General features: G+C 37.3%; 1 protein-coding gene across 1 annotated transcript in view; it reads right to left on the minus strand.

Moving 5' to 3' along the window:
- The window catches only part of itfg1 (integrin alpha FG-GAP repeat containing 1), a 158,943-nt gene that overhangs the window by 3,314 nt on the left and 134,994 nt on the right, over positions 1-20,635 (minus strand). Inside the window, exons 15-17 of the mRNA XM_055207749.2 lie at positions 13,680-13,804; positions 7,418-7,500; positions 6,526-6,643 (exon numbers count right to left, since the gene is read on the minus strand). Coding sequence (XP_055063724.2) covers positions 6,526-6,643; positions 7,418-7,500; positions 13,680-13,804 — 326 coding nt within the window. The remainder of the gene's footprint in view (positions 1-6,525; positions 6,644-7,417; positions 7,501-13,679; positions 13,805-20,635) is intronic.

Genomic DNA, 20,635 nt, shown 5'->3' on the forward strand with positions numbered 1-20,635 from the left:
ATATTGCTGTGTTTAACCTCTAGAACGTTAGATGTTAGTTACAAGTAACGTTAGCTACAGCAGCTAAACTTCTACATACAGAATACAGTATAAACAACGGTGCATACATTTTCACTCACTTTGTTCTTGCTGTTTAGGGGAGAAAATATCCATATTGATATGTGTGTCCGAAAGGAAAGTTCCATCCATGTGCCTTTTTTATATACTGAGCACCTGCTCCTTTAAAGGTCTCGCATGGCTCTGGTGACCTATGTTACTACATATGTGCACATTTTGTTTTAGGTATTGTAACCAATTTTGTCCCCGTTTGTGAAATTCAGGCTAAAATCACATAATCTAATAATGAGATGGGAGCATCAAAGTTGGACTTCATTTAATAATTTCTCAAATTTCAATCTTTGCACATGACCTTACTCAATATATTAAAGATATCAAGGTTATTTTGACAGAATGTTCCTTACTTTATGTAGAAAGACTTTTGCTGGGTTTTCACAGGCAAGGCAACAAATAATAATCTAAAACAAAATGAATTTTAAATCGCAAATGTAGTTAAAAACATGTTTAATTGGTCAATGCTGTATCTTTAATAAACTAGTTGGGCAATAAATTGAACAGATTTGGCTAAAGCCTGCTAAACAAACTCAAACTTCTCCACAGGTGCATTTCTTAAACTAAGGACATCTACATGCAGGAAGCTGCTAGACAAGGTGCGTTCCAGTCCCATGCAGACATGTAAATGTTCGAAAAACACTTCAGCACCCCCCCTACTGTTTCTTCTCTATGACATTGAACAAGATGGAAAGAAGCAATCGACAATGAGGAAATATTACATATGGCTTTTTCCTAACATTGTGGCCCTCTCACGGACATGCAAATTGAACAGTCTAGATAGGAGTCCTTTCCTAATGCTATTTCCACAGGCACTAAAGGTTGCCCTCTCTTATCTGCTAAAGCTACATCAATTACAAGCTGTCATGGGGGGTGAAGCGATGAAGACAGAGTGTTGAAAAAGAGAGAAAATAGATCGACACACTTCTATCTATATTAAAGTTATATTAACACACTTCATACATATCTGACCATCAAATGCATATATAAAAAAACAAGTGAGCGGATAAGAAAGGCTTTAAATATCTGGAGTTTCAAGTCTAATCTACACACTTGAGTGTGAAAACTATGGGTTGACTTTCCACAGCACAGCTCATCTTCCACAACGCATCTCCACATGCTGTATACTGTACATAAACTTTTATACAAATGTGGCTTTTAAAACCATGGGCTCTATCATACACCTGGTGCAATGCAGCGCAATGCGCGACGCAAGTGTCTTTTGGTAGTTTCAACCCAGCGCCATGATCATTTTCACGTTTAGCGTCACGTTGTTTAAATAGCAAATGCATTTGCGACCAATTTTGCGCCCATGGGCGTTCTGGTCCGAAAAAGAGGTGTGTTCAGATGCATTGTTGGCGTGTTGCTATTTTGAGGCAACTAAAATAGACTACAGCATTGACCAACTTAAAACCTGGTCTAAAGTCAATTGTGCAATATTGTTTTTGTTATTTAATGAACGCGTTAGTAATATGCACCTATAAACGGGACGACAACGCGGTTTTGCTTATCACATAAACGCTTCTAAATATGAAAAATTAAAGGATTAAAATGTAAAAGATTATTATTGAGTCTCTTGGACATAAATGAGGATAGAGTATGAGACGTTAGAAGGCGTAAAGAGCAGCTTCACATGTAGCCTGGTAAGTAAATAAATGCTTTGCTTTAAACAAATGCATCTATTTTTAAATGTTTTTTAAATGCCGGATTTATTGTATATGATGACTCTGTACTGGATATGGTGATATGATATATTTTATGAGAATACAATGATTATGTAGGATATCAATACAATTACAGCAATTAAAAGCCTGCTATTTTACTTCTATGACTGAAAGAAAATGGCTTTTAAAGGTTTTAATAAATAAAAAAATTCAATAAAAATTAAAACAACACAATATTTTAACATTATTCTTAAACTGGTGGTCTTCTTCCTCCGCTTAGTTTTTCAGTTTACAAATTCCGCTTTCTAAATGGGGATTAGGCATGGCGCCAGGCGCAACTTGCTTTTAAAGGGGATGAGAGCTGAGAATCTCATTGGTTTATTGCATGTTACGCCCAAAACACACCCATTAATCATTAGGAGAATAGGAACAACCCTTTCAGGCCGTGCGCTTGGCGCATACACCATTTTTCCCGTCATTAAATTAGCAAAAGTGAAATCGGACACGCCCATTTAGACCGTGCACCATGCACTTTAGACAATGCGCTTAGATCGTTAAAATAGGGCCAGGGCAAGGGCCAGAATCAGGGCATATTGGGGGAGTTGTGCAACATTTGGATTGTAAGAAACAGCAATAAACAGATATTACAGCTTGGAGATATTAGACCTCCTAACATAGGTCACAGCGTCAGATGCTGAGGAGAGTCTGAGCTGTGCACTGTCTCTCAGACACCCGGAGAATGGAGACGATTCCTGACCCTATAATAACCGAATTAAAGTGCAATGCTAATCGTCACCTGAACATGTGCATCATTCATGTTCCTTCAACCAGTCATCAAGACATCGAGACAAAGACCCCAAATACTCCGTCTCTGTGCTTCCCTTCCCTCTCTCTCGCTTTTCTTTTGTCAAAAATATAATTGCAGAGCTGAAGAAGAGAGATACGGAGCCAGCATGTTATTTTAATGCAGTGTCAACTCCAATGAAGGTCGTGTAGTGGGAAGCGCTTCCCTGAGCAGAGAGCAATTATGGTTTTCAGCGCGCATAATCAGGCACCCACAGCAGATGGCTTTGAGAGGACGCCAACACCAGAACAGCTCTTCTCCTCTCTCTCTCACACGTGCGCACACCGAGCGCAGCCTGGACCGCCGTGAGAGCTTTAAAAGATATGGACATAATGCAACCACTTATACGGTTACATAAATGTGCCCTTAAAACAAATAAGCACTCCTCGAATACCTGGATGGTTGAGGGCAGGTGAGTGGACACAGAAAATATAAAGGAGAAATATATGATATGACTAATGAATGTACACTGCTTTGACTTTGACTGTTTTTACATGAATGCATCCTAATGTGCATCTTGTGCAAATGTGACCACTTAGTATGCACTTGTAGATCGGCGGACACTTACTGTCTAGTGTTCTCACATTTTAAAGTTCATGCGGATTTGCACAAAAGAAACCAGAACATGAACACAATTACCTGCCCACACAGACACAACCTCACGGGTTCACATGCCCAACTCACACATAACACCCTAGTGGACATGTTGTGTGGGATAATGAGAAACAGATTTGATATGCTGAAAGGACAGAACAAAGCAATTAACAGCATAGCAGTGAGTGTGGATGGCCCTCTGAGAGAGCCTTAGGGCAGGGCCACATACAGACACGCCCATCTGCTCACATCTTCACCCACATGATCAGAGCACAGATAAATGTATATGCATGAGGTGTAAGACTAGTAGACAAGACAATAACTGACTGGTCATTCTGTGTGGTACGGCATCTATACTTTCTTCATATGAACTTTTTTAATCTTTACAGTCGACACTATAGATGGTTTCATATAACGCACATGTGTTGTCGCGTTTCTTTTCTCTGAACTGAGATCCGTTTAAGTTTCACAACAACTGATTTCAGTTGCTTAAGAGTTATGAAAACAGCATTTAAACATGACTTACTGGGGTATAGTCTCACATCTCGTCTGATGGTAATAAAAGCGTGTTTTAAAGGTGCAAAGTACTGACAGGAATGTTCATCTGACAGGAAGTTTCGTTTTATCAGGTATGTGCGTGTTTTCCACTGGCAGCACGACTAACATGCCAGGTCATCTCCACGTTCAAGATCAGATATTATATTTCATAAAAGTCTAGTCTAAAAATGGCATAGCAACCTGTTCTTTAAAAAAACTAACCCTCGAGGATTTGGAGAAATGTGACACCCCTATTAATTTTACACAATAATGTTAGCACAGTGTAATAGTTGATACGCTTTAGCTATGATATATTAACATGGGTAATTTACTTGTCATTTATTTAACTTGTTATCAGAAATAAACTACTGAAAATTACTTTGTTGTCATTAATTTTATGTGGAAGTTGCGTTTAGTTCACAAAAGCCATTTGTTCATGTTGTTGTTGCTGAAACCGTCTATAATTTGCTTTCTTACGTGTGCTATGCTTAAATTGTTTAAAAATGGACATAATTAAGGGTTGATATGTCATCCTAACATATATTTAGAGTTTACATTTATATGTATATATTTATATGAATTTATGTGATTTTATATATGCTTATCTTTGCTAAAAAAATTGATATTGCAATTAAAGCAATTCTTGTGTGACTGCGTGTAAATTTAGATTGAAAAAGATGTTAATATCATAATTATGGAAAGCAATTCAAGTGATCTTAAATAGGAAGAGGAAGATGAGGATGATGAGGAATGGACTCCTATAGTGAGCACAGCTCATAGTGATAAGAAAATGTTGCAGATCTGATGACATGAAAATTTTAGTTTTATTTCTAAAATAAAATTCCATAAAGACCTGATGTATCAATATCAGAGCTGGCCAAAAAAAAATTTTTTTCCGATTAATCGTTTTATTTTACGTGGTCGATTCAAAATCGATTCTCAAAGGCCATGAATCAATTTAAAAAAAAATTAAATAACCCGATCATGTTTGATCAAGGAATACGAATGTTCTGACTTTTTTCAATATACATTTTTCATCTTGCATCAAAATTGTATTGTATTAACATAATTGTATGCATTTGAAAAGTAGAGATGGGTTCTGTTTTAATGTACCCAAGTGTACCTAAAATAAGTTTAAGAGTTTAATATACAGGTTTGTGGCTGTTAATTTCTTTTTATTAATTACCCACTTGTAAACTTATGTTCACTGTTCTTTTTTATAAATATAGTATTTGTATTAAATCTATGTTCATTTAGTCGAATCGGACTCAATGTATATAGATTTAACGAACGAAATTCATGAATGAATGTATATAGATTTATCGAATGAAATTCATTCAGAGAATCAAAATCGAAAGGAGATTCGAAATCTAACCGATTTGATAGCTTGGGAATCGAAATCAAATCGATCTGAAACATCTGAATCGATACCCTGCCCTAATCAATGTGATACAAAAAAAATCATATAATTTTTATTTTATATTTTGTCAAAAGTTTTAATAAACACACCCTCTCCAAAAAGTTGGATCTTTAAATGCATCAAATTCAAAGGACTGACACTACAGCTATGCACAAACAGTACAGAATTAATGACTTAATTTTTTCTCTTGATTTATGACATTAAACTAATAATTCAGAATTAATTTACATGATAAGCAAAATAACCCAGGATATTCAGTATTGTTCTCTGAAGATAGGATGATGAAATGATGGAAAAAATAATGAAAATCAATAAGTTAATTAGTAAGTAAGTAAGTAGTAAATTAAAAATGCCTAAAAGGGACACAAATTGTACCTGCTGTGTAGATTGTATCTTAAAATGGTTTAAATAATTCGAATCACAAGCATTTCAGCTTTCCAAAGATATGTGGCATGTTTAGCTTTTTGTTTTTGAGTTGTTGTATTTGATGAAGTTTTCTGTCACATAATGCAGTGTCCTTCCCACGGTACATTGAAATTTTAAGGGGTTAAAAATAAATAAGTATTAAATATCAAGTTTAAGCTTAAAACAAGTAAAGAAATCTGCCAATAGGGTAAGAAAAATTATTATTATTCAAGAAACTTGAAAAAGATTTATTTTTTCCCACCTGATTGGCAGATATATTTATCCGTTTTAATCATAAACTTAATATTCAATACTTCTTTATTTTTTTTTTTAGAAAACAAGACTTAATAATTTAGATCATTTTGCTCCCCATGTAAATATATCTTGATTTAAGAATTTTTTTATATTTATACTGAAAAACAGGACAAAAATACTTAAGGGAGCCTTTATCTGTTGTGCCATGACTCAAAGCTATTTTCGTGGACCTTTCCAGCCCCAAGCTTTGCTTTATTTAAAATGGCTATATATAGATTAAAAATAGGCCACCTTTAAAGTACATGCTTTGAGACCCCTGCATTCTGTTCCTTTATGTTCTGAATTATGTAAACGCCCCCATAAAAGCGTCAATCCAGTAGTGGTCAAAAAACTGACTCGAACAAACGCTACAGCCTGTAATTAAGAGCGATTAGTGGACCAGTCATTTAGGCAACCCACCAGCTAGTCGATTTGAAAATAGGTAGTTTTGTACATCTGTACTGAGGTTTGCTGCAGAGGAGAAAAGACATACAGATGCAGGATTGTGTGTGTGTTACAATCAAATCCACAGAAGGAAGTGAAGGAACAAGCGAGTGAGTGCAATATTGGACTTACATCAGAGATACCTAAAGACGAGTGAGAGGAGAGATAGGATTGAAAATATAACAAGCAGCAATGAAAGGAATTAATGATCTCACCTTCTCCTGCCAGTGCAGTATCCCGATGATGACGAGAATAAAGACACACACGCCAATCAATGCTATTGCAGTCAATAGGACTATATTACTGGGGGTTAGGTACAGCTTCGCACTCCAACTGCAGAAACACAAAATGAATAACAAAAAACTTTTGTGACACAAGCTCGGTATTTGCAAACTTTAAACATCATTCAAAACTCTGAGAACGCACATGAAGATATTACACTGTATATAATCAAACAACCATGACATGCGGAGTTTAAAGTGCTATAGAGAACTCTTATTAGCACGGTGTACCTTCATGCGGGAGCTTTAATATGATGACTCAAAAGAACCTGAGCAAGCTAAATATAATCAGTCCTGACGTGCTCGCTGACAATCTGAAACATCAGGACATCAAGATGAGCCGCTTTAGAAAATAATAGACGGAGAGCGAGCGAGCAAGCGGGCGAGCGAGGGAGAGAGCTCGAACGCACTCCATTTACTGAACGAGACACACTCGGTTTATCATTATAAATTGTTTGAAAGCAAAACGGCAGCTGAACAAGCCCGAGTGGATGGAGTCTGTGGGGAATTGTGGGAAATCAAGTGAGCTGCTCAAATATTTATGATAAAGATTGGCGGACAGCTTCATTAAGATACATTTCGTCTGTGCTGGTAAACACATTAAACATTTATTCAAGAGGAAACTCCTCCTTACGGTCCTGATTAACTCTACTGGAAGGTATGGTCGTGTGTGAAACTGCTTTTAATTACATTAGGTTGTAGATTTGGATCTCTGGTGCTTGATGGATATAGAAAATTAATGACGAAACTCTTTTGCGGTGTACATGGACAATCATACATACTGTCTGTAGTACGGATCTGACACATGAACCCACGTGTACCGTACCTGTGGGGTTCATTCTGTGGAAATGGTATAACAATGAGCTGGGAGTTGGGAATGATAGCAGTCCACTCCTGTTTCCGAATGTCCTGCAAGAGAAACAAGATGAGACAAAAGAGAGAGAATGAAACATAACAATCAATGTAATGTATATTACAGCACATTTAATTTCTGTAGCTATCCATGTAGCAAATGTTGACTAGAACTGATCTGCTGTCTTTCTGGAAGACCAAGGGTTTGTGTGAGATTGCATTTTTGCATAATTAGACAGTATTGAACCCGGTCTTGATGAAAAGTTATGTTTATTACACATCCATCTATTGATGAATATCAGTCATGTGACCTTTTACGTCATTCCAGTTGCTTGCCGCCATCTTGAGTACCTACCGAGTACCAGAATGGCTACTGACAAGAATTGGCTAGCTTGCTACGATTTATGGATTTATTATCTTTTATGGTCTATGATTCTTACGGATACGGGAAATGGCTACAAAATACAACATTTCGCACCTCGACTGTCATGAAAAGAAACGCAACTTTAAAAAAAATATCTTGGTTAGGGTGCGATGCCTACTCGATCCCTGATGCGTCTTTCCAGCTGCTGTCCGCTGCTACCGAACTACCACTATTTTTACAACACATGAAACTTTGCTCGAAGCATCACCTGGATCTCTACACATGACCGTGAGCACTGAGAACATTGTCCGTGCACACAGAGTTCACCAAAAAGAAAGGTCCCGAACAACTGACTTTGGCCGTCATGGTTTCGCCATCTTTGCAAGGCATACAGAATCGATTTCCGAATGCGAATGAATGAATCTCATATGAGGCTCCATTTTCAACTAAAAGGTCAATATTGTTTTTCACTTGCGACAAAACAACGAATCTTCCGTGCATTTATATGGAACTATGCTTTAGGAGCTATCCATCTTTACTCTCCTCCCTCCTTACGCCGCATTCGGAGATCGATACATCTTGACTGGCAAGATGGCGGCGAGTGGACACCAAAACAACCAAAGTCAGTTGTTCAAAACCTTCTTTTTAGTAAACTCTGTGTACACAAACAATGTTCTCAATGCTCACGTGTAGAGACACAGGTGATACTTCGAGCATAGTATCATGTTGTGTCGAGCCTTCTTACCCTGCGATCCAGTTCGTTTTTTATGACCTTCCCTCGCTAACTTCCCTCAGTCTCGTTCACTCGGATGTACATCATTGCTTACATTGTACGAGTGCCCACTACTGCTGGAACACTTGAAGTAGGTTCAAATGGATTGCCCTAAGCCCTTGATAACATGGAAAGTGGAGACCGCCCCCAACATCATTTGAACTGTGCAAAGGACGAGTTGCTGAAGTGACGTCACAATCGTGTTGCATTGTGGGATATGGAGCTGCCTGAAGTGTACATATGAAGTAGACTCGCTCCCTGGGTAAAAATCGAGGGAGCGAGGGTCTGTCCATACAAACTTCCCTCGTCAACTTGACGAAGTGGAACGCACTTCAAAATGGCGACAGGGATTCCCTCGAAGGGAAGTGTTTAGGAAAGTTCACGAGTGTGTGTCTAAAACTGTTGTGGAACGCAGCCCAAGTGTTGTAAAAATAGCGATTTTGATGCTCACAACATATTGAAGGCATAGCTTCTAGTTCTTTTACGACCACTTCAGGTACTCAAAATGGCGGAAGACAAGTTTGAGATGTAAGTGACGTCAGCTGATATTCATGAATAGCAATTTCTGAATACGTAATGGCTGATACACGATTTCAGCATCTCTAGTCATTCAGTTTGGCCTACATTTACATTGTTTAACTAAATTTGCTAACTAGAAGAAGGGCAATGCATCAGGCACAGGCTCAGCTACTAAGTGAAACTTCTGTGGTATTACTTGACCGATCATGACAGATGAATCTAGTTCAACTAGGGAATTCGGCATCACTTTCAAGTGCAGATGGGTGGGTGGAGGAGCCATTTGAAGGCAGGTGATCAAAGCTACGTGAAAACAAGTTTGAAAAATATCTATAAAATTCAGCTACTCTGGCCACCCTGGACACCTCAAACGTCTGCAAGCCAATCGAATCCTTCAACCGCTAAGCCCAAGTATGTTTACTTCAAGTGGTGTATCTATCAAATGCAGCCAAATTATTAAATATTTACTCTGCTTACACAGATAAACTAATAAAAATTAAACAGTAACAAAATTAAAGAAGTGAAATGGCAGAAATCCATCTCCATCGAATGAAAACATCTTTCACGTTCGTGTTCCACTTGCAGTAAACTGCATCATTTTTAGCGCATCCTACTGATAATTAGCTACAAACATGAAGCAGCATCAATAGTTGTCTATTCCCACAGCTGTGTGCAAAGAAGTTCATTAGAGTAGAGGAAGTCTCCGAGAGCTTTAATGTATTATAAAGATGTTACCTCTATCAATTACAAAGGTAATCTTCCCTCTTCAACTTGTTTCTCGACAGCAATTAGTGGAAAGCGTTAAATCCATCTTTTGGAGGGAATCCTCCAGGGGCACAGATTTTCATTTCCGACAACGCATTTATCATAATGTTATGTTAGGTTTAGTGCAGCTACCGAAGTGTGTGGCGTCTTGACTTGCTCGGCTGTGGCTATTTTAAGCGCATGTTTCTTGTAAATGTGGATGAGTCTTGCAAATGAAATAGATGTGGTATTTGGTCCTCCTGCGGGGAGTTCTGCCTACTGCTGAGGTCAACCGTGGGCATAGGCGAAAAAAGAAAGATATGTCAAAGTCAGAAAGCTTCCGCTGCTGCTCTGAGCATTAGAGAGTAAGAGCAGTTAAGGGGTCTATGCGTTTAAGGGTAATGTTAACCAAGATGTCCTTGCCTTGTGAATATGCAATGGAAAGATCCTTATTGGGCCTTTATCAAATACAGAAAGATAATGCTAATTTAATGATAAAATGGTAATGCGTTATTTAAAGGTGCACTGAGAAACTTTTAGAAGGATCTCTTGATAAAAATGGAATATAATGCATGTCATGTTTAATCGTGCAAATCGTCGCTGCCCGATGAAACTCACGTATGTCCAAAACAGTTACTTCTCATATCAAAAGCAGTTAAATGTAGCATTGTCATACTTGGTACGGCATCTTTACATGTAACCATATTCTTGCCAGTGTAATGATATAATCCACATTTGACCAAAACTGAGTTTAAATGGACATACGTGCATATTTTACAGTAACGGTGGTCGATACGCGTTCTTCCGATCATTAATTAGAATGCCCAAGTCGCGTTTTATATTGACAGATGAATACGCTCAGTTTATTAAATAGCCTAGTCAATGATTGCAATGAATTTCATTACATATGTACAAGAAAACACACCATAAGCATACAACGCAACATATGTGACCCTGGACCACAAAACCAGTCTTAAGCATCGCTTGATTTTTCAGAACATTTTAACCAAACGCCTTCAAAAAGCGGTCGGATGTCCCCAGCGTAAATAACACTATGCTAGACAGATACTTTGTTTGCACAGTCCTACCGTAATTTAGTCACTCCTAGAGACGTACGTCTGGCGTCAGGGGGAACGTTTACCTCAATAAAGGAAAGATATTGTCTGACAGGCTATGTTTATTCGGCTATATCCAGTGCTGAGCTTCGATGAAACTTTAAGAGACCGGCGAGACGCTTCACAGGCGGGAGATACGCGGCGTGATTGACAGCTTTGACACCAAATGGATATACGTGAAAATCAGATGACATCATTTCACAACTTTTCATTGGCCATTTAGGTATGTGACGCATACTGTATACGGAAATGAACCTGGACATTCAATCCGTCGAAAAATCTAAAAATCGGCAAAATGGACATACGTGGTTTTCATCGGACAGCGACGAAATGTACGTTTTCTCAATGAATGAATTTTATTGAATTACGGTGAAATCCTGGAACATCCCAAACACTGAAAAAAGATTCATTCTATTTACTGGTAATTGGTCGCAATCAATTTATTTAAGCTACTTTTAAAAAAGATTTTGGTTTTGTTTTGCTTTTCTACTTTTTTTGTTTAAATGTAGCTTAAATAAATTTATTGCGACCACTCACCCCAAAAAAATTGAGTAAATTGAATGAATAATTTTTTCAGTAAAGCCAGGGGGCGCTCGCGTGCAGAAACTCCCTTTGTGCCACAGAAGAAGTAGCATTACAAACGCTATTCCAGGAAATGTCTATAGGAATGTTTATATCGCTGTTCTTCAAATTGCTTCAGGTATTTTCATGATAATAAAGATTATTTTGAATGAGTCTGTTTGATGAGTGTTGCTTTTTTAAAATGCACGTTATAAATGACATCGACTGATTTTAGATTGATAAGGACTTCCTACTGAGCAAATGCTGTAGTGCACGCACAAGCTGTGCATGAAACACAGAATCGATTCAAAATCGATTTCAGAAGCATTTTTAATGGGACACGCGATTAATTGTTGCAACCCTATATAATATACATAAAATATATTATCAGTAGTGTATTAAGACTGAGCGTGTTTTGTCCCTAAGACGATGATATGTTTGTCCGGTGGCAACTACCGTAGATTCTGATTGCTGTTTCAAAATTGAAGTTGGTTGCAATTCTCACTACTAGATGCTGCTAAAAAACGATACTGTACCTTTAAGAATAGAATCTACTACATTTCTTCTTTGCAACTTCAAATGCAATTTAATGCAAATATTTTTTTACTTTTACTAATTATGTTTCAAACTTAGTGTGAAACAAAAAGATGATCTAATATCTGTCACTGGTTAAATTATATGATGTTAGTATCCATTAGGTTGTACTGTAAGTACTAGGCCTTTAATGAATAGGGATACAATAGAGATATAAAAGACTAAAGAGCTTTCCCATCTCCACAAAGTTCAGAGCTCAAAACAATCACATATGCAGAGCTTTTGTTAGAAAAAATCGTACACTTTCATTTTCCTTTGTTTTTGTAAAGTACAGGCAACATGGCAAATGGTTATACTGTATGTGAGCTTTGCTCATGCATGAGGTCTGTAAATGTGTGTGTGTTTTCATGTGTATGTGCGTTGGTAAATCAAATCTGCAATTCTAATGGCTGTTTGATAAAGACTTCTGTTTAGCTCTCTGACAGCAGAGGAAGTCAACGTCTTACATTTAAATGAGCAACACTGGAGGAATTTTTGAGAAAGTGGTGGGAAGGGCGTCAGGAGAGATTTCAATTGGTACTTTTTTAAATACAACCAGACAGTGGCACAATGATGAAGTAAAATACAACCCCCAAAAATTAGACAGATTGGTGAGGCATATGTACATTAACATGCATAAATATATGCATTTGGCAAATATATGTTTTTCAAAGACTTACATATAATCAACATTTATGCATTTGGCTGATATTAATTAAGATATTAAAAATCAGATATTAACCACCCAGGCAAATTTGAATGATTAAAAAACAGCAAATAAGTAAAATAAAGTACACTCGAAAGGATGTGCTAATTTTGTGTTCAAATACATAAAAGGGAAAACACAAGATGCGTTAAAACAACACAAAGTGTGTTAAATAACACAGAGATGTGTCAACACATTAAATAGAACTGTCCAAATAATCCTGAATAGAGAAATGTGGAAAAACAGTGTTGGGCAGTTTTGTCAAAAAAAAAAAAAAAAAAACGACTCCAAGGCATTTTAATAAAAATTATGCTGTTACGCCTGACATTAAATGTGTCGGTGTGCTCGCGCACATTGGTGCCATTTATTTAGTCACAAGGCATTATACGTCAGCGATAAGCGCGCGATAGGTGTGTGTAAACTCCTTAACTCTGCAATTCAGTACTACATAGCTCACAGTCTTTGACACGTGTTTCAGCAATACATTTATAATGTATTTAGAAACAGTTCTCTGAAATTACTTTACACAGACTTTAAAGTGCATTAAAGGGAATGAGTTTAAACCTGTGACCTTTCATGCAATGAGCTATACAGCACCACAATACATGCTTTTCATTAAATTCAAACCCATGACCTTGACGTTGCTAGTTCAGCTATAGAAAAGCTGTAAATATGAATTTCCACAAACTATCTCTATATTAGCTGTTAATTGGGTATTACTACACTACAGCATGTTATATTCAATGTCTTTTTCCTCTCAGACACAGTTAGGAGCAGGTAAAAACAAGGCCATCTGCATGCTCTTGCTCTCCTGGGGCTTGTCTTTCAAGCTTCCCACCTCCCTCTCTCCATATGCTAAGCTTGTGTGAGAATGTATGTCGGTACCTTCCCTCCAGGGGGCCGAGGGATGCCCACAAACAGGTGATCCAGAAAGTTGGCACTGCGCCCCAGACCCAGCACTGTGTAGGGCAACTGAAGAGAGAGATGAGCTGACTGGCTGAGCTGCCCCGCTGCAGACAAAGAGAAGAAGAGTGTTATTGAGGTGAAATTGTAGGAGTGGAGGTAGTACGACTGAGGTTGAAAGTGCGAAAGGTGAATGATAGAAATGGCACAATGTGAGGGGAGAGAAATGCAAGGTAGGTAACATGAAAAAAATAGGAACAGTACAGGAACAGGTGTTAGAGGCGGAGGAGATAATGGAGAAGAATAGCGTAGAAGAAACAGTTGCTATTAGTGTCATACATAAATAAGTCTCGCTAAAAGAACAGAACTCCGCACCTGAAGGAGCCGTGTTTAGGTTCTCATTATGAGGTATAAATCAACCTCACCTCAAAAAGGCTGTGTGCACTAAATAATTTTATGTCTACGTTTTGCTGGTTAAAGGCGGAGTCCACGATGTTTGAAAAAGGAGACGGGCCGACTACCAAAACACACTTAGCCAATCAAATCAAATGCCGGGTTGCGTATGTGTGGGGCGGGTCTATCAACAGAAGGTCCAGATTCTATTGGGGTGGGGGCGTGTTTGTTTAGGTGATTTCAAATATCAACATTGGCTTTCAAACATCATGGACTCCGCCTTTAATGTATGATAGTGGGACTCCAAGCAAAAATCAATAAAATGCAACAATTGTATGATTTTATGATAAAAATCTACTAACATAAACGGAATAAAACATGCTTTAAAGGTAGGGTATTATATTTTTAAAAATGCTAACGGTAGCCGAATAGCAATGAAATCACGATCCCACCCTCCATTCAAATCGCCATCCAAAGTCACGCCTCTTTTAAAACACATGAACACGCACAGATCAGACGGTCACATCTCATGTCTCATTCACTAGTGAGAAAACTTTGCAGTACAAAGTGAATAACATTAACAAAATAACCAACATAAACAACTGGTTTAATGTTACATCAGAATTAGTTAAAGCACACTTTCGGTTGTGTAGACGTAGTAACTATATCATTACGCTAATCTGTAAACGAACAAAAATTTCATAAGTAACCCAATGTTTCATCAAAGTAAAATATCTGAATCCATCTCAATACAAACATATTGCGTACCTAGCTAACCAAAATAAACAGTGCAACGACCCTTTCAGACCCTTTGCCTCCTGCAGCTGTTTGCATCTTGTTTTAAAGCAGTAAAGTTACCGATGATGTTAATTTGGGTTTTTGCTCTTTGCTGATCAAAGCAGTTTTGCTATTTTTGTTTTAAAACATGTATTTTGTTTTGTGGCTTCTGTGCAGGTTGTCAATTCAGCAGGAAAGTTTGCCATTCTCCCTGTTTACAGACGCGGTGTATGACGCTGGCGATAACGTATAGCGTCTGCGTGAACAGGCTGCGCGGTGGCATTCAAATTACGCTTACGGATGAGGGACAAAAAGTGCAACGTCCGTTCAAACTGAGATCTATGATTGGTTGAAACTTTTTTGGTCAAACGTCTTTCACAGATGACATAAATTTCCACAAATACATTTAAACAACTTAACATAGTCATTACTATCAGGATGTGAGGAGACTTTTAACCAGCATAACTAAAAAAGTTTCTTGATCAAATGAGATGCCTTGCCTTTAAAGGGGTCATATTATGAGATTTTTTTTAAGATTTAAACTAAATATTAAATATTTCCCAGAGTGTCTATGTGAAGTTTTAGCTCAAAATACTCCACAGATAATTAATTATACCATGTTAAAAATTGCCACTTTATAGGCCTGAGCAATAATGTGCCGTTTTTGGGCGTGTTCTTTAAAATGCAAATAATCGAATGAAATGCAAACATCGATTGCAATGATGGTGGTTTGTTGCAATTGAAACTCAATTGTGCCGTCAACTGTGAATTCATCCTTCACAGAAGTAATCCTAGCGATTAGATAATAAAGACAAGAGATTAAAATAAAGGTCTAGCTTACCACCTTGAACTATTACAGTTTATAAAGTTTGAAATATGGAATTTTTTTACAAAATTGCATTGATTACCCGCAGAAGACCTTTATTAAGAAGATGTGGATTACCTCTGTAAAGGATGAATGCACTTTTTTGAGGTTTAAAGTCAGATGTTGCTCACTGATCCGTTTTCTATTGTTATAAGCTTGGAAAAGCAAGGACATTTACTAAAATAACTCCAAATGTCTGGATGATAGACATAAGAAGGATGATAGACATAAGTATCTTGCTTGAGGGAGAATAAATCATAGGGGTAATTTTGATATTTGTCTGGAGTATATCTTTAAAAGACTAATAAACTTTAATTACTGTTCAACTGGGGCTTTTAGAAAAAAAGTGTACTGTATGTGTTCTCACATTAACGGACAAAACTGTGAAAAACACAAAACCTCAAACAAGTATCAGGTGTGAAGCAATACGCATTTATATGTAAATGAGACCAGTACATCTGTGTTGGACAAACTGAAGCTAATGCCTAAAGGTTTTACTCCAGGCTTCAGAATTCACAGAAATCAAAGATGTAAGATACAAAGATACAAGTGTGTAACCTGATTTTCTTATCAAAAACTAAAAGAGTAAGAGACAGAGAGGGGACATATAGGCACATATTAGCAGCACTGGAATTTTGTATGTGATCTGTGGATTCATTAGGCTGAAAGGCAACATTCAAGAAACAAAAAACTAAGCCTTTCTATAGTACCAGGCTCAGTTCTGTACCGAGGGTTGTCTGATTTAGAACTGGTTTGTTCTCCGTGTGTGCGGCTGTGTGCATGAACATTCAAATGTGCTTCTTTGTCCAAGTGCCATTTCTGGTAAGCCATTACCATAAACAGTATATTTCCCTGAAGTTAATATAATTAAGCAGGACAAAATATGTGTCAAAATATCAGATCTATACTAGGCCTTTGCCACTATGTCATTAATCATAATCAAACAACAATACTGACAAGGAAAAGAAAAAAACACTGTGGTGTAACTTGAATAATGACTTCAGAAATGCCTTAAGAAGCTAGAATACACGTCACTGTTTTAATTCAGGTTTCTTAATCCTCATCCTGTGGGCGCACATCAGACATACCAAGTGTGAAGTGATGTAGGTGCCGGTAACCAGGATTAAACTATTGCTTTAATTTTATTCGTTAATAATATATTTATTTAAAGGGGACATTTCACAAGACTTTTTTGAGATGTAAAATAAATATTTTGTTTCAATAGATTACATATGTGAAGTTATAGCTCAAAATACCATATAAATAATTTATCATAGCATGTTAAAATTGCCACATTGTAGGTGCCGTTTTTGCGTGTGTCCTTTAACATGTAAATGAGCAGATCTCTGCACGTAATGGCAGTGCCGTAGTTGGATAGTGCGGAATAAGGGGCGGTATTATCCCCTTCTGACATCACAAGGGGAGCCAAATTTCAATTACCTATTTTTTCACATTCCTGCAGAGAATGGTTTACCAGAACTAAGTTACTGTATTGATCTTTTTCACATTTTCTTGGGTTATAGAAGCACTGGGGACCCAATTATAGCACTTAAACATGGAAAAAGTCAGATTTTCATGATATGTTCCCTTTAACTTTTTAAAGAAATAATGAGAGCAATAGCACATATCGAATTTGCTTTCATTAATACAGTATTGTTATGATAAGAAAGTACTTTGACAACAAAGTAAATTTCATAATCTTCGTATTTCATTGCACTGCAATCAATCAAATGTTGAAGCTCATGGTGATATGTTCTTTAGTGGTTTTCGTCAATTAACAACGCTACTCAAGTGAACAAAAATCAATTGAGCCACATTACACAGCTTCAAATAGTTTATAGATACAAACACACAGGCGATGGTGTAAGATGTTTAGCGAGAGCCTGATTTGTTAGAGAGACAGCAAACATATCGGTTTCCAACATATGAGTGAGTGTCCAAACCATCTCATGGGACACAAAAAGGATTGAGCCAAGTACAAGCCGAGGTGTGATACACGCTAATAGAGCTGTAGCTTTCCTCCTACACACACACACCCACTCAACCACAATCCATACAAGTGCAAGTGCACATATTCACTCCACCTCTACAGCTGTACTACCATTTAGGTAGAGTATGCACTCTTTATGCATGCAATGCAGAGAGAGACGGCGTGACGGAGAGCGAGAGAATCCTAAATCTACCTAATAAAGGTGGAAAGCACTTTTAAAAACAAGTGAGAAAAAGTACAAATGGTTTACCAGTGTACCGGTCTCTAACTTCAAAAATATACTCTCTAGCCACACTTTATAAACAGATTACAAGAAATACATTTCAAACATGGATTGAAAGCAGATTTTAGTGTCCACACACACACTCATCCTAAACCCAACAGCCCAGATCATCTCCCCAAGCGAACCTGTTTGTTAAATGATCTTGGGTCTAGCGTCGCTATAGAAACCATCCTTTGCCCTCTCGATCGGGCGCTTGTGGAGCGATAAAAGGAACAAATGGTGGCGATGCTGCCTGGGCCTGAGGGATTAGAGAGGTTAGAGAGAAATAGACGCTTGCTGAGCCACACAGCCAAAATGGCGGCCTGATCCAGACACTGATTTGTGTGTAGCGACACGTGTCTGCTCTGAGTAAGATAAGTAGAGTCTTCCAGAAGGCCCTAACAGCGATTCCCATCTTATCACACCACAAAAACAGCAGAAATACGACCACTTTAACCAGAATGAAATTATGTGCGGGGAAGAGAAACAACCGGAGTGACTAAATGACATGATAAAATATTCACAAACAATCTTTTATGCTCATATTAAAACTTATTTTAAAATTTCAATAATTTTCTGAACAAAGTTTGGGAGTACTTTGGTTTGGTTTTTCATACTGTTTTGTTTAATGTTTTCATACACATTCAATGCCAAAAAATCTGACTTTGAGCTAACATGCATTTGCTTTTCTAGATTTTAAGGTCAATGTCTTCTGCTTGCAGATAATCTGGTACTGCTGTTTCTCACCATGGAGCCTTAAGCAGTTTCTTGACCTCAAAACACACAAACAACCATATTTGATCTTGCCTGTTAAATCCCAGCTAAAGTATTATTTTGTGATTTGCTGCTTCTACATAAAATCATCCAACATAATGAAAATAACATTCTGTAAAAATATAACCTTGATATCTTTAATACTAACTGGTCGTGTCAAAGAATGAAATCAATGTGAAATCAAATCAAACTTTGATGCTAGAAAAGACTATAAGAATTTAGCCTGGATTTCACAGGCAGGGTCACATATTCCAAAAAGACCAAACACCCATCAGAGACCCTTTTAAAATTTTCAGATGAGGCCATTAAATTCCAAACCTAACTAGTAACATGCAGAGCCTCAACAACAAAGCCCTGAATTATCAACAGACGACACCTTTACAGCAGCGTTTACATGTTTTTCATCTACAATGCAATTTTATTAAAACACTAATGAGCATTACTTTGACAGTGGTCAAAAGTTAGAGGAAAATGAACCAAACTGGAAACAACCACAAATAAAAATAACAATCGAAGGAGACTATACACTCACATACAGTGCAAAAATTATTTATGTGACATTTCACGTGAGATGAATAATATCATAATAAAGCAATATCAGTATAAAAAATATTTCCATAAAACTTTCCATACTTTTACGTAAAGCGGAGGGTCCTGTATCAAACTAAAGGGGCTTATTTTGCGATAACAACCGGCTGCCTGTGCATAATCTTGCTTATTATATGCCTTTTTTTCCCTTATAATTAAAAGGGGACATATCATGAAAATCTGACCTCCTCCACGTCCAAGTGCTACAACTGGGTCCCCCAGTACCTCCATCAAACCAAAAATGTGAGAAAGATCAACCTAGTAACTTCGTTTTGGTAAACCATTTTCTGCAAGCATGTGAAAGAATAGGTCATAAAAATTCGGCTCCCCCCGTGATGTCAAAAGGGGACAACACCGCCCCCCAATCCGCACCATCCAACCACGACACCGCCACTCAGTGCAGAGATCAGATCATTCGCACTTAAAAGGACACACCCAAAAACGGCACATCTTTGCTCACACCAACAAAGTGGCAAATTTGAACATGTTATAATAAATTATCAATATGGTTTTTTTGGGCTAAAACTTTACACATGTACTCTGGAGACACCAAATATTTATTTTACATCTTAAAAAAGTCTTGTAAAAATGTCCCCTTTAAAGGTAAGGAACCTTAAATATTTTATTTGCTAATTTTTAACGAAAATGCAAACTTTTCTTGATGAAAACCTGATTATTTGTGGTTTTAAGATAAGACAAGACGATCAAATGTCACGAACACACTATTTGGTTTATTCATTTGTAAATATAATATACATAGTCATATACTGAAGACATTAATTTTTTAGTAATATTAAACTGTACCTATCAAAATTATTTGCAGCATCCGGATTACATTGTGCTATTTGTTTTAAGTGGTTGTTATCCGGGAATAACAAACCTGCAAATGTCACAACTGACCAATCAGAATCAAGCATTGCAATGAGCTGTGTAATAAAATGTTTTAATCAAATAAAATGCTGTAAAATAACGAAAACCACATGTCTTCTGTGGCTTATTGCTTTAGTACTGCTGTACATGGTATTAATATCTCTCACTACATATTTGTATTGCTTACTATAATGATTAGTAATACCTGCCCACCATTTTATCTAGTTTATTGCACCAATAATGGTGCATTGAATCCTGGCCTTGCTACAGCTGGAGAGAAAGAAAGAGCAAGAGTGGCAATTAAGGAAGAAAGATCTACATTAGATCAAACCTATCTCTTTCTCTCGCTATGTATACGTGCAATAAACATAATGAAAAGACTTTGGGTCGTCCTAGTAGAAAGAAAGGAATGAGGTGTT

Source organism: Misgurnus anguillicaudatus, chromosome 21, assembly GCF_027580225.2.
Source record: "Misgurnus anguillicaudatus chromosome 21, ASM2758022v2, whole genome shotgun sequence".
NCBI lineage: Eukaryota > Metazoa > Chordata > Actinopteri > Cypriniformes > Cobitidae > Misgurnus > Misgurnus anguillicaudatus.